At 43.0% G+C, this 14,833-nt stretch overlaps 1 protein-coding gene across 1 annotated transcript; it reads left to right on the top strand.

Moving 5' to 3' along the window:
* The first annotated feature begins 7,720 nt into the window (after positions 1-7,720).
* LOC129593479 (uncharacterized) lies at positions 7,721-12,058 on the top strand. The gene is made up of 6 exons (XM_055489849.1): positions 7,721-7,870; positions 8,964-9,127; positions 9,360-9,589; positions 9,728-11,129; positions 11,192-11,348; positions 11,414-12,058. The coding sequence occupies exons 1-6, from the start codon at positions 7,721-7,723 to the stop codon at positions 12,056-12,058; spliced, it is 2,748 nt and encodes a 915-aa protein (XP_055345824.1).
* Positions 12,059-14,833: the final 2,775 nt, after the last annotated feature.

The following is a 14,833-nucleotide window of genomic DNA, read 5'->3' as shown; positions in this document are numbered from 1 at the left end:
AAAGCCTGAATTGACAGATTTGCAGTCTCTTCTGTGTCTCTTGTTATCCGAATGTGGCTATATAAGTGCCAAGCCAAAACTGTACTCAAGGGGTTAACCCTGTACTCAAAGGGTTAACCCCTTGAGTACAGTTTTGGCCAATCTTGCAAATGCTAGATGGTCGACTCAGAGTCCGTTAGGTGAGCAGCCGACCGAGCTACCACTACTGTCCGGCGAACAGAACCGGTTAGGCAAGCAAGTAGTCGAGGTACCACTACTGACCGGATGTAGTCGAGATACTGTAGCGGCGTTATCAAGTTAGACCACACAGTTGCCGCTGGAGCGTTGTTCATAAACTAGTTCATAAACTAGACAGTTGTTCATAAACTAGCCATGAAAGTAGAAAATATTGGCGTAGTTAAAATAAGCAAACTAGCAAAGTAACGATCGAAGATTTGAAGGATTTCAAAGGAACTTACTTCTGACCCACCGACGATCTTGTTGATGAAACTTTGCACGTTATTGCGTTGACCAATAGCGACCTTTCCGCAAGTGTCTACAATTATTAATAAATCAACAACACTATCCTTTACTATTAAGTATGTGCAAAAAACAGTTGGTGGTTATTTGTAGTATTTGCCAGATTATATCTGATAACGAAAAATCCATGTTAATTACACATCGCGTGCGCACCTGCTCTTGAACCGCCTGGAAAACCGGAAGGCGCCAGCGCTCCAGCGGCAATAATCAACAATAATCCCGCTGTGGTCGCTTCATTGATCATTCTACCGAGTCACTGTGGCGCGACTTCTAATGGTATAATTACAAGTGGATATGTTTTATACTTCAAGTAACTGCATTGTCCAGAGTTGCCTGTCCAGTGTTGCTGCATTGCCGACATCTTGATTATCGCGTCGAATTTCCCGACGCGTTAGCAGAAGCTACTTTCTGGTAACACTTTGGGTGGGTTTGGGGAATCTAAACGTGGCACCGTACCACGGAACGGGAAAGTGCCACGGTACGGGAAGCTGCTCGCGGCAACCTGATTCTCCGGAGTATCCTGCCTTCCTCCAGATGCATTAGGTGGGTCTTTTTCTTTTTATGCCTATACGATGGTCCGTGATCAACCATGCCCGCACTGCCCAAAGCTGTTTACACAGGGAGCTGGATTAAAACTCCACGTGCGCGCCTGCTCCCGCAAGCAAGCAGAAGCCTTGGGTTCTCTTTCAAACCAAGCTCCGCTGTTGCCATCAGCACAACCTGGGAAACATTTCCTGCATTCTTTCCTTGAAGGGGACCGCTACCACATCCCCAAAAGAATCCCCAAAGCAGTGCGATCTCAGTGTGCTCGTACCTTAACCGATTTCGTCCTTAAGTGTGTGCGCACCAACGACTCTGCCAGCTGGATCGCACTGCTGCTTTTCGCACCAGCTGCTCTGTCGCTTCCCCCTGCCAAATCCCTACGAAAAGAATCGCTCGCGGCAGTTGTTAGGAGGAATCTCGCTGATCTCTCCTTGGAAAAGCGGCAAGCCGTCCCCCAGCGAAATTATCCTCACAAGCGAGATGTCACGGCCGATCAGCTGCGCGGGCAGGTGACGTCCAAGCTACAGGATGGCAATGTTAAGGGCGCCATCAGAGTGCTACTTGCAGATGATAAAATTGCAGACGTTAATCCTCGCACGGTGGAACTGCTACGTGATAAACATCCACCTGCGCCGTAGGATTGCAATTTTCCAGCGCCCCCCGACGATTCAGTAAATACCACAGCTGTTTCTCCAGCCGAGTTGATGTCAGCCGCATTCAGCTTTCCGCCCGGTTCAGCAGGAGGAGTATTTGGTCTACGCCCGCAACATCTGAAGGACCTCCTCGGACGTAAGGATGACACACAGAGTGAGCTGTGTCTTGCCCTGACGGATCTGGCCACCATGGTGCTACGGAAAGATGTACCTGAGGATATTAGGCAGTTTCTTTTCGGAGCGAATCTAATTCCTCTAAGGTATACGGCCGATTGCTGTCGGGGACATTTTGCGTAGACTGTGGTCAAAGATCGTTAGTGGGCAATGGGGTGATGAAGCTGCTGCATTGTTTACCCCATCTCAGTTGGGTTTCGGGATTCGAGGAGGAGCTGAAGCGGCTCTGCATGCAGTTAGGAATTATGTGGAGACGGTTCACAATGACGCACGGGTGATTGTTAAACTGGACTTTCGTAAAGCCTTTAACACATTGCGTCGTGACGTTCTCCTGTCCACCATAAAATCCCAATTCCCTGCCTACTACCGTTATTTCTGGCAGCACTACCGTTATCCCTCCCGCTTGTCTTGTGGCTCTTACCAGCTATCGCCAGAGACGGGAGTGCAACAAGGCGACCCGAATGGCCCCTCTGGATATAGTCTGGCAACCTTATCGCTTTTCGACGATCTAGGCCTCGTCCCCTTTCTGTAGCGTATCTCGTTACGATGCAGCACCATATCTAGCTTCGCTACAGTATAAAAGTGGGACACTATTTGGTGCGCGCCACCAAGATGCAGTACAGGCTACGCATATCGAAACTGGGCTCGTTCTCGGTTTCCTGTATCGAATCTCTAGTTTTGGCGGCGGCATTGCTGTACTTGCGTCCCATCGCATATGGTACTGTTTACCAGTTTTTTCGTGTTCTCGGTGGTAATAAATTCGAGGTTTGTTTGGAGGAATTCTTGCGTGGACTGTTTTTATGTCATTAGTTGAGTTAGTTAGTTATTCTAGTTAGTTCCTAGTCTGAATTTTGACATGTTGTTCCCTGGGTTGAAAGTTTTTGTTTGGCATCATCGTCCGTAGTTGGCGATTAGCCAGATCAGTCGTTGACTCGTTACATACGGATAATAATGACAGCTACATGCCGTAATATACGGATCAAAATGTGCATATTTAAATCTTTTTTTTCCTAGTGTTGCTTATTTCTTCTATTCAGTATTATTAGATGGTAATGAATGGAAACTTATTTTTGTATTCGCTAACACACTCGGTAATAGTCGGTTGAGCAATTGTTTTCGTCGCCATTCCGCTTCTCTGATTCTGAATGATGTTGTTATCTAATATTGACGAGCTGGAGTAGAATTTTTATTGTTTTGAGAGTAGATACAGGTGCTACACGAATCTCTTGAGTATACAAATCGTAAAACCATTTCGATAGGGAACAGGGAGAAGTAAAAAAACCTTAAGTAAACAAACTTTGATAGGGAATAGGGAGACGTAAAAAAACACTATGTACACACACCTGTGCAAACACATTCCACACTTTTATTGCCGTACATTCCGTACTTTACGAGCACACTGACCGGCATGAGACACAGAACAGAGAGAAGGCACTGATGATCATCTGATCTGATAAGCGCTGAACCAGGATATGCTGCTGCTGCCCGTCTTAATTACAGCACAGACACACGTGTATTTGCAAATCTGGTCATTTGCATTGCCGCTCATTTGCGTTTGGCAATTTTGATTTTCTCGCTAATTGCACACGTATCGCTCAGCCTACATTATCGCGAAAGCCTGATCCCGCAATAGTTCGTCCTGCATTTTTGTGTGGCTGTGCTTTGGTTGTTTTTTTTTACCGTTTTCATTCTCGCCTGCAACATGGACACACCTGCAGCTGCATCTGACGGCCAGCGTCGATCCCCACGTATACAGGAGATTGCTGCACGCGCATCACAGTCTGCACCATCGGCATCCACAACTGCGGCCACAGCACCGTCAACCACCGCACCTGGACATGATGAGCCACCGTCGTCTGCATCAACTGGCAACAGTTCTCAGGCATCTTCAGCCGCATCTGTGGCCGCTGCGTCATCCTCAGCGTCAGTTCCCGGGAGCATTGTTGCCCAGGTACACAAATAATAATTATTTATTCGTGTTTTTTGTACGTGCTGGCACATTTAGCTGTGTACAATCAGCAAACGTTTTTCATGCACACTATAACTATTTTGTCGTGCTATGCATTCTGCTGCTTGGTTTAGAAGGTTCCATGTCGACGTCCCCCGCATGACCCACGGATCAAGAACTGTCTAAATGTGGGCAAGCGAATGCCTGTGGCACCCGTGAGGATGAAGAGGAGGAGGATGAAGACTCGGAAGAAGAAGACACCGAAGAAGAAGACGCGGAAGAACCACAACCGGTAGGTACAATTTCGACATTCTATGGTTTGACGCCATGATATAAAGTTTGACACCATGTATAAATTAAACATTAGTATTTTATTTTCGTGATTTTGTAGGTAGCGGTGCCGGCTAAGCGTCGTGCGGGAGCTTTAGCGGTGCAGGCTAAGCGTCGTGCGGGAGCTGCTGTTGCTGCTGCAGCGCAACCGGTAAATACAATTTCGACATTTTATGGTTTGACACCATGATATAAACTTTGACACCATGTATAATTTTGACATAAATACTGATTTTTTGGCATTTCGTAGGTAGCGGGGCCGGCTGAACCTCGTGCGGAGGTGATAAGTCAGGGCAGCATGGCCTATGTCGATTTGAAGAACTCCTTCCAAGTCCCTATCGGAAGCGACATCTATCTGTCGGGGCAGTGGTTCGGACGGTACCTATTTCCTGTCCACACACTGCGGGCAACGGATCTGTCCCGTATACCTGTGGCGCCACCGAAACACCCTGACCGAAAACTGCCTGTTTGGGGGAAAGTGGACGCCAAGCTTCAGGCTAAACATGCGAAACACTTAAAGAAGGTGCGCCTGTATGGCGGTTATTGTTGCGGATACTGCTACGCACGAGCCGATGTTAAGTCGACGGTGTGGATTTTTTCGGATTACCGTCGTTCAAAAGCTCGACAGGAGTGTATTCGCCATGTCGTTGGGGAGCGTGAGACGACTGGAAGAGTTGCATCTGGGCCATGCCTGTATTTCGCGGCGGATGAAGTGGCTGCCGGAGTTAGGGGTGTCACCGCACCCACGCAGATTGAACCTTTGGTCCCCTATGTGAAGATCGCACCGGGCGGGAATTACGAAGTTGTGCCGCATCATGGGACGCACTACGGCAGCATCCGAAATGAATGAGCTGCGTTTTTTGTATCTTGTTTCGGGTAAATTTTGTATGGTTGTTTTTTGGTGTATGGTTCAATGAAGTATTTCGTTTATAGCTTCAATGTCTTGAATGCTCTGCAGTACTATTATTTTTTGTTCTCATTCACCCAACATTCCCATGATATTTTGTCGTGTATACGCTGAAGTACTTTTTTATGCTTTTTTTCATGCCACAAAATGAATTTCGAAGAACGAATCAACTTAAACGTTACATTTTACACATTTTACGTACATTTATGCAAATCTGCAAGCGCATGTATTGCATTGCCTCATTTTACAAATGTTCACTTCATGGTATTTAAGAACGAGAAATGCGATGAACGAACAATAAATTAGTACTACCACTCGCACGGAAAATATTAAGTCAAATTTTTTCTGCTCACACACAAAGTTTCTGTCCACACATATCATTTATGTTCTCAAGTACAACCAGTTAAGGTGTGACATACGAACTCGTTAGCAATTGCTCTCTTTGCATTGGATGTCATAAAATTTACAAGGGGAAATTGACACCTGTTTTAGCTTTTGATCTGCTTTCACCACACGTGCACCACATCGCACCGTTGTTTACTCTTGACCAGGCATGGCGCGTACGCAAAGCAAAGCGTAACCAATAAACTGATTCAAAATGCAATAAAATTTTCAAATTGCAATCTTGTAAGATGGTTGACCAGACGTGAGTTTGCCGACAAACGGCACACTTTCAGTTTAAATTTTCAAAGCCGTTGTAAGTTTTGAGTTTTTATCTGGACATGGATTCTCGTGCAACTTCCACGCCGAATACCGGCTGTACCAACGACATCGACGTGGACGATTTAAACCTAAGCGCTATTTTTGACCGAACGTTTTTGTCAGCTATGGCCAAAGAAGCATGGCCGGAAATTACCAACACCGAAGTTGAAGCTGGTACGTGCATACTACATTTAAATTAGGTGAAACGAAAATTTATTTCGCTTATCTGGTAGCCATGGCCAATATTTACGGCACAAGTGGGCAACATCGCGGAAGCCAAGATTCAACGCCTTCGACAAACACTTCTGCGGGTACCAAATTTTTTCTTTCAAATTCATTTACACATTTATCAGTCATGTACTGTTTTTTAGAGAGCGAGAACACCCGACCGGAATTAAAAGCGGATGATAGCGATGTCATCGTCGTAGATGATCTGGTCCAAGAGCCATCCAACGGTCGAATTCCGGTTAACAGCCGTAAGTAAACTGAATTAATATTATTGTTATATTTAGTATAAATAAGTACAGTATCGGTTTTTCTAACGCAACGTACAACTTCTCATGCCGCATATAAATTTTGATATCACATAGAAAACGTTTGACGCCATTTTTGACGCCATGTATAATATGTTTATGTGTTTAGCGCAATGGGAAAATCCTGATCAAGCCGACGAGCACGATGATGATATTGTCATCGTTTCATCATCTCAGGCTAAGAAACGGAAGCCTCTTGTGCAGACGTATCTTGCTCCACCTGGCAACCGGAAGCAAGCGCCACCGGCGCCGTACAAGAAACGAAAGGCTATCCATGAGCGCTTCGCGAATATGCCAGCATCGCCCGTACAGTACGGAGCTGGACTTCCTCGAAGTGTGCTTAGCGCTCCCCCTGCTCCGCGGCCGTGGCCGCCTGTGGCTATACCCGGATTGAGGCGTCCACCGGTCATGCCGGGGCCGCGCCCCAGCACTTCGCAGATGGCAGCAGCAGTTCCACGTGCCGAAATGACGATAAGGCCGAACGTGCCCCTCCAGCTAGTACGTCCGTGGGGAGTTCCAGGATATATCCCGGCTATGCCTGGATACTATCCCGGTATGAGAGGATTTGGGCAACCATTTCCGCACTGGTATGAGCCGAATGCGTATCAGCGTGAGTACGACATGATGATAAACATCATGCACGGTTTTGGTATCGGGAATGCCAACAATGGGCACGGCTTCGGTTTGAACGGAAACGGAAACGACAACAACAATGGGCATCGCTTCGATAATAACGGAAACGACAATCATGGGCATGGAAGCGTCGTCAACGGAGATAATAATAATAATAATGGAACTCAGTAAGTTTCGGCGACGCTAATTATTTTGCCTCAGCGCTGTTATTATCTGTGCGTATAATTATGTTTAGTTGCATGTTATCGTTTTTATTTATACTGACCGTACGATATTATGATCATTCCGCTAAAATTAATCCTGTGGTTTAAGTGAAACTGTATAAACATGTTGATGGTGGATATTTGATTTTTTATGCATGTTTCACTGCTCAATGTTAAGCCGCATATTGTTTGTATTTAGTGTATACCACTCAACAGCGTGTTATTTCTGTAATCATGCATTAAACACTGATATGAATATCCGGATTGATGTATGTGCATGCATGAGACGCTTTTGCATTGCAATATATATATACATATATATGAATTATGACAAAATTAAATAAAACTATGTACCGGTTGGAGATCTGTTGTGTTATCATTGTCGTAACTATGTGCATATCACGCTAGCACAAACAGCAACAACGGCCAAAATAGAATCTTAATTTATTTTTAGAAACAGAAAACTGTACCAAATCAACCAAAACACACGGCGCATTACGACTGCAGACAACTTTCGCACCACCGAAGACAGTTTTACCCTCATATATCGGCTCAATCCTCAGCCAATGTCTCTGATGGCGGTGTTAGCGGAAGTACGTGAACTCTTCAGTCAACTTTTGGCGGAGCTCTTAGCGTACCATCGTGTGAACGGCAATGACCGAGTGCGTCTCGTTTTTGAGCACCCCGAACTAGCGAATCGTGCATTCTCAACGCCGGTGATGCCGGTGAGTCAACTAACACCTGATTTTATCATCCAGTTAATCATCCGGATCATGCAGAGTGGAGCAAATTTTTATCTTTTTACCGACGATTTAAGAATTACTTTTACTTTATGTCGGAATATTCTTGGACACGGTCGCTTGTCAGCTAAAAAGGCAGATTAATGTTCAAAGTGGATGAACTACTTGAGCGTTCACAGAGTATTATTTGCATTAAAAACAACGAAAAGTATGATCCTGATGGAACATTATGTGCTTCCCGAGCCGTTGTGGTTGGATTAGCGAAAACGCTCGGTCTACCTGGCTATAAATCTGTACATGATTCAAAGAAGCGGAAACAACATGACCTAGCTGCACAACTACGTGCGGAGGCTGGTGTGCCGGATGGCCCCGTGGATTTTGATAGCATTGAAAAATTCGGTAACCTTCTACTGCATCGATACGATGCACAGTTAATTGTCATCGATGCGGAGCTCCAGTTCGAAATCACCTATTCCACACCTTTTCGAAAAAACCTCGTCGCTATACTATATCATAATCAACATTTTGATTGTGTAACCAAACCATGGACGATTCTGGGCTTTCGCGCGAGATGCCTTATCTGTGGTAATTTTTACCATGATAAAAACCGTCACAAATGTTATCGTCCCTGTTACTCCTGCATGCAACCGGACTGTCGATTGAATGATTTTGTAAAAAAAGTCTGCTACGACTGCAATCGCAACTTTTCATCCGATGAATGTTTTCAAAAGCATAAAGAACGAATTGCTTACAAATCCAAGGATCTTACCGTTTGCGATGCTTGGAAGAAATGCGAAGACTGTAACAGGTAACTACTATAATTTATTTAAAACTTTTTAACGTTGTTAATAACAAATGCATTGAAATATATTTTGCGACTTTAAAAGCTAATTTATTAGGTACATAAATCCACCTGGCCGGAAGTACTCGGACCCACATGTCTGCTATGCGACGCTGTGCCTGAATTGTAAAGAGTTTGTTCTTCCTAACCATTTGTGCTATATTTTAAACGGGGAGAAAGCGCAAAACAAGAAAGCAAAACCCAAGACTCATGCGGTTGCAGAAAGTGAAACTTTAGCATCTGAAGATGATGCAGTGTCGGATTTTCTGGACGACGATGCGGAAAGTGACGCAGTCAACGAAGAGTTTTGCGATGATGCAGAAGAAGACGTTAGCGACGACGCGCACGATGATTGTGAAGATTCCGGATCCCCGATTTCCAGATCAGATGGAAAACAGCAAGTCCGTTTCGAGAACAAAAAATTTGTTTTGATTTTGAAACATGTCTGGACAACAGTCGATATCACCAGCCGATGGTCGTGGCCATGATGTGCTTGGACGATGATTCGTTTGAGATTTGTTTCAGTGGATACGGATGTGTTTCTGAGCTACTTGAATGGATTTTTAAAAACTGCCGATCGTGCACCTTTTTGTCACACAACGGAAAGCGTTACGACAACTTTTTCATCCTTAGTGGATTAGAAAAGGAAGGCCACATCGTCGAGAAAATTCAAGATGGCTCCAGTATTACAATGCTAAAAATTCCCGGGCTGAAGTGCAAGTTCATCGACACGCTGTCCTTCATGCCACGTTCTCTTTCGGAGCTTCCAAAGGATTTGGGAATTGACCATTTAGTTTTGAAAGGATTCTTTCCTTACGCGTTCAACACGCCGGCAAACCAAAATTATCATGGACCGTTGCCAGGTAACAACTTCAGAAATAAAATTTTACTTTACATGGCGTCAAAAATGGCGTCGAAATTTTAAAAATTGGAATTTAAAAATTTTAAATTTAAAAAATTTAAATTTAAATTTAAAAATTTAAAAATTTTAAATTATTTAGGGAAAGAATATTTCGACTGCTCAAGGATGTCAGGCAAGAAATTTGAAGAAATTGAAAAGTGGTATGATGAAGCGGTTAATACGTTTGGGAATAACTACAACCTCCTGGAGGAATGCAAGAAATACTGCGTGAACGACGTTTTGGTTTTAAGAGAATGTTGCCGGATCACACGCAAAAACTTCATGGATATGTTCCCTGGTATTGATCCATTCGATTCTGTAACAAATCCGTCAGCAGTGCTTCTGGCTTTCCAAGTTCATTATTTGAAACCGAACACCATCGGGATTATTCCTCCAGGTGGTTACGGCGGGCGACAAAATCAAAGTTTCAAAGGATTTCAGTGGTTGTCGCATATCGAAAGACAGTTGCAAGAGAAACAGCCGGAGGATTTCCTTCAGACTGCTCGTTCAGCTGCAGGTGAAAAGCTTTTGGACGACAAAATATGTGTTGATGGATTTTGGGAACCCACCGGAACATGTTATCAGTTCTACGGGTGCTTTTGGCACGGCTGCAAAAAATGCTTCCCTGACCAACGGAGAATGAACACGGTCAGAATGCGTACTTTTGGCGAATTGCGGGAGGAAACGCTGAGGATTAAAAGAAAGATTGAAAGCTACGGCAGATTTTTTGTGGGAATCTGGGAATGTGAGTACGACGAATTGGTTAAAAGTGGAAAAATCATACCGCAAAAAGAATTTCGGCCACCACTGAATGTACGTGACCACTTGTTCGGCGGAAGGACTGAAATTTTTGCAATGTATAAAGAGATTCCGCCACCGCTGAAAGGAAAAGCTTTCGATTTCATATCCTTGTACCCGTCAATAATGGTGTACGGCAAGTATCCTGTGGGCCATCCTACGATTCTTTACAATAACTTCGGCGACCCGTTCGACTTATCGGAATATTATGGCGTAATTTACTGTCGTGTACTTCCCCCTAAGAATTTGTTTGTGCCGACGTTGCCAATGCGACTGAAAGATGGAAGAACCGTCTACACGTTATGCAGATCATGTTCGGAAGAAGTGAATATTGCCAAACAGTGTGAGCACACAGATGAAGAACGGGAACTTGAAGGTGCATGGATAACTCCCTTGATGGAACAAGCGGTATCAGACGGGTATAAAATCAGCAACATTTTTGAAATCCACCATTTCGAAGAAACATCGCAATTCAATCCTGAAACCAAAGACGGAGGAATTTTTGCTCAGTTTATTCTCGACTTAATCCGTGACAAAATTGTGAACAGCGGGTTTCCGGCGCACATCGTGACGGAAGAGGAGAAATGGGATTACTGCCGCAACTACGCCGAAAAGCTAGGAATTGTTTTTGAACCTGACGAAGTGCAGCTAAATCCAGGTGCAAAATACTGTACGAAAATTTGGGTCAACGCTGTGTGGGGCAGGTAAAAGCAATATTTTCGATATTTTGTAGTGTGCTGCTGTAATAAATTTTTTTTTTGGATAGGTTTGTTATGAAAGCGCTGTACCAGCAACATAAATACTGCAATACTTATAAGCAAATGAAGGACATCGTTTTCAATACATCGTTCGAAACAAAAGATGTTCGGATCGTGAATAACGGCAAAGCGTTGGATGTCACCTATATGGAAAAGAAAAACTGGGTATTATATTTATTTCGGATTGATTTTTGTCAGCTTTATTCAGCACCGCATTTTATTTCTTTTAGGCTGCGCCAAACAAACGATGCAATCCGTACATTGGTGTTTTCACTACTGGTTTGGCTCAACTGAAGCTGTTGCAACAACTACGGCTAGTTGAGGATCGTCTTCTTTATTGCGACACGGACTCCGTTATGTTTGTTAGTGAACTGGAAAAGCCAGATCCACCTCTTGGAGATCTGTTGGGCGAGTTTTCCGATGATCTGGGTGGTAATTATTTCGTCGAATGGTTGGCACTGGCAAAGAAAACGTACTGCCAAATGATGTCTACCGGAGAAGAACGAATCAAATGCAAAGGTATTCCAAAAACCGAGGCGCTGAAGGATCGTTTCCATGGATCGGTGCTACGGGACATGTTATTCAGCACTGGCCCATCAACTGTCCAAGCATGCGATGACATAACGTTCAAACGGAACACCACGGACTTTATCATCCAAACTGTGCCTTTGCAGCGGCGCGTGGGATGCACATTTACCAGCAGAGTGATCGGAGAAAATTTTGTAACGTACCCGCACGGATATGAAAATATTCCCTTTCCTAAAATCGGCTCGAAGGAAATGGATCTCGTATTTAATTTGCTTGAGAAATACACCCCTGCTATGTTGTATGAAAACATTGACGATGATGTGGCTCTCGAATCCTTAGTGGATTAGCATAATTTCTACTAATTCTGGTTTGCGTATCTTTATTTGTGTTATGGCGTCAAAAATGGCGTCAAAGTGTATACTATGTTCTTTTTGATTTTCTACTTTTCTGTCGAACAACTGAATATTCTTTGCATTTATTATATTAAAAAATGTGAAACATCGGTTGACATTGTCTTCTTTCAAAGTAAAGCCGAGCAAAAAAGTGATAGCGCAGAAATATTTACAATTATTCAAAACTGAGTCCACACAGAGATTGTTTGCTTTTCCGTTCTACACAAATAATGTCAAACTAATAGGATCGAACAAGAATGATGAAATTTGCAATACCTATGAGTGCACACAAATTATTCTAATATGCATTCTGCCATGTGCAATGCAGAAATTTCCATATCCCAGGCTTCCGGCTTGTTGAAATGTCCCAGCGGCAATTCCTGTCCTAGTTCATTCTCCAAACGGTGAAGTAAGTAACACAACGTTGACCAAGTTCCCGCGATAGACTTCACCCCTTGTGCAATCCGAATACATTGTTCTTTGTCAACACTAGTTTCAAGTGGCGTTGGAAAACACGTCACGGTGGTGTTTCGCTTTCCACGGAAAGAGATCGTTTGAGCAGTACCATCCGTACGAGCCAGATGCATATTATCAATGACCGAGCAATCTTCAAAAATTCGGAATAACTGCGCCATTTCTAAATCGTGTAGACAGATGCCGTTCTTTTCAATAAGGTCCAAATCGACAACGTTTGGTTCAAGGGTTGTAACCATTTTCACCTTCCGGTCACACCAAATCACTAACACCATAACACTGCAATTTAAATAATACACTGTCGCGCCATCAATACTACCGATTTCACGAAACTCATTCCTCAGAGCCTCAATGTACTCTTTATATCTAATTTCAAATGCTGCGTCCATTGCATAAAATATAAGAACTCCTTACTAAATCAAATACAAATGGAGAGATCTAAAATTTGCAATCTTTTGTTGGTAGCCGGACACAGCCGATTATCATCAGTGTACTTGTGGGCAGTCCCAACTATTTAGGCCGCACGCGATTGGTCAGAAAGAAAAAATAAAAAATTGTTGCCAAGATGGACGCCCAACAGATACAACGCCACGTGCTGGACATTTCACTCATCAGTTGGTTTGTTCAATTTTTAAACCTAAAAATGTCGCATTTGAGAGCCGAAAATAATGGGCGTTTGAAAAGCGAGCTTGTGTCAGGGCTTTGTTCTTCCGGAAGTTCTCGCTTACCAGTACATGATCAAAAATCCCTTTTGTATAAACGCCGTGTCTCTGCCTTCAAATTTATCGTTGCGTATTTGATGAACCAGCAGTTCATGCAATCGGAGCGTTTGGCCTGCAAGGGGTGTTATTCTGTGTCACTGGAGCATTCATGCAAAAACCGACTCAATGATCGTAATTTAAAGTCTTCAGTCTTTTACATTTTATTAAACACTCTCAACAAAAGAAAGCTGAAAAGAATTTTCAACCAGGTTTTCGAGGAATATACAGGCGAAAAGAATAAAATCTGCACTTGTATTTTATATTATAAATGCCTGACTATCTGGAGACCGCTGATGCGTAAACAGTTTTTGGATAACGCTCTTCCTAAAGGTTTGGACAAAAAATTGGTTAAAATCATTCATGGAATCATTGTTGAAAAAAATTTATCTTAACCCAGCATCACCTGGGGGTTTCGGTGGCATCAGAAAACTTCTTCATGCCGCAAGAAATGAATCATGTGAAAAGATTTCTGAAAATGATGTGCGTGAATTTCTCACAGCTCAGCCAGCTTAATCTTTGCATAAACCTGTCAAGAAAAAATTTGCTCGGCGACCGTTTGTTGTTATGTCATTTGGTGAACAACTCCAAGCCGATTTAAGTGACTACAGTTCATTAGCTGTACACAAAGACGGATATAACTATTTGCTTGTGGTAGTCGATTGTTTTTCACGTCAAGCGTGGGTGGAACCTCTCCGGCAAAAGTCTGGTATTCAAGTAAAGGATGCTCTTAAAAAAATTTTACAACGTTGCGGTTTTCAACCAGTGCGACTGCAAACGAACCTGGGAAAAGAGTTTTACAACCAACATGTTTCTGGTTTGTTAAAAGAGTATAATATTGATCATTTCTCTACTCAGCACGCTGAAATAAAAGCCGGTTTAGTGGAACGTCTTAACAGAACAATTTCAACAAAATTATTTCGCTATCTCACGTTTAACAAATCAAAGAGATGGATTGATGTTATACAAGATATTTTGGATTCATACAATAATTCGCCACATCGCTCACTAAAAAACCATACGCCTAAAGAAGTAAACAAAGAAAGCGAAGCAGAGTTCGTGAAAATAATGAAAGAAACGTGGAAACTTAATCATATTTTGACAAGAAATTCGAAAAACAACATTAGAGTGGGAGACTACGTTCGATTAAGTTTAAAAAAACTTCCCATGAAAAGGGATACACGATTGGGTGGACCATCGAAGTGTACAGAATAAAAAGCAAAGATACAAAAGATGGCGTGGAAGTATTTTTTGTGGAGGATTTGAAAGGGGAGCAATTAGAAGGAAAATTTACCTAGAAGAATTGCAAAAAGTGGCGAAAGAAACGAATGAATCTGCTGAAATCGCTGTTATTGGAAAAAAGAGAAACAAAGTTCTTATTCATTATGTTGGATGGAATAAAAAATTTGATGAATGGATTTCAGTTTCCGAGTTAGCTAAACGTGGTCTTGTGCTTGTTTAAATAATCAATCATGGATTTTACTATTACTGCTACTTC

This window comes from Paramacrobiotus metropolitanus, unplaced genomic scaffold (assembly GCF_019649055.1).
Source record: "Paramacrobiotus metropolitanus isolate TYO unplaced genomic scaffold, Prichtersi_v1.0 Parri_scaffold0000001, whole genome shotgun sequence".
Taxonomy (NCBI): Eukaryota; Metazoa; Tardigrada; class Eutardigrada; order Parachela; family Macrobiotidae; genus Paramacrobiotus; species Paramacrobiotus metropolitanus.
This window is presented reverse-complemented; position numbering and strand designations above follow the sequence as displayed.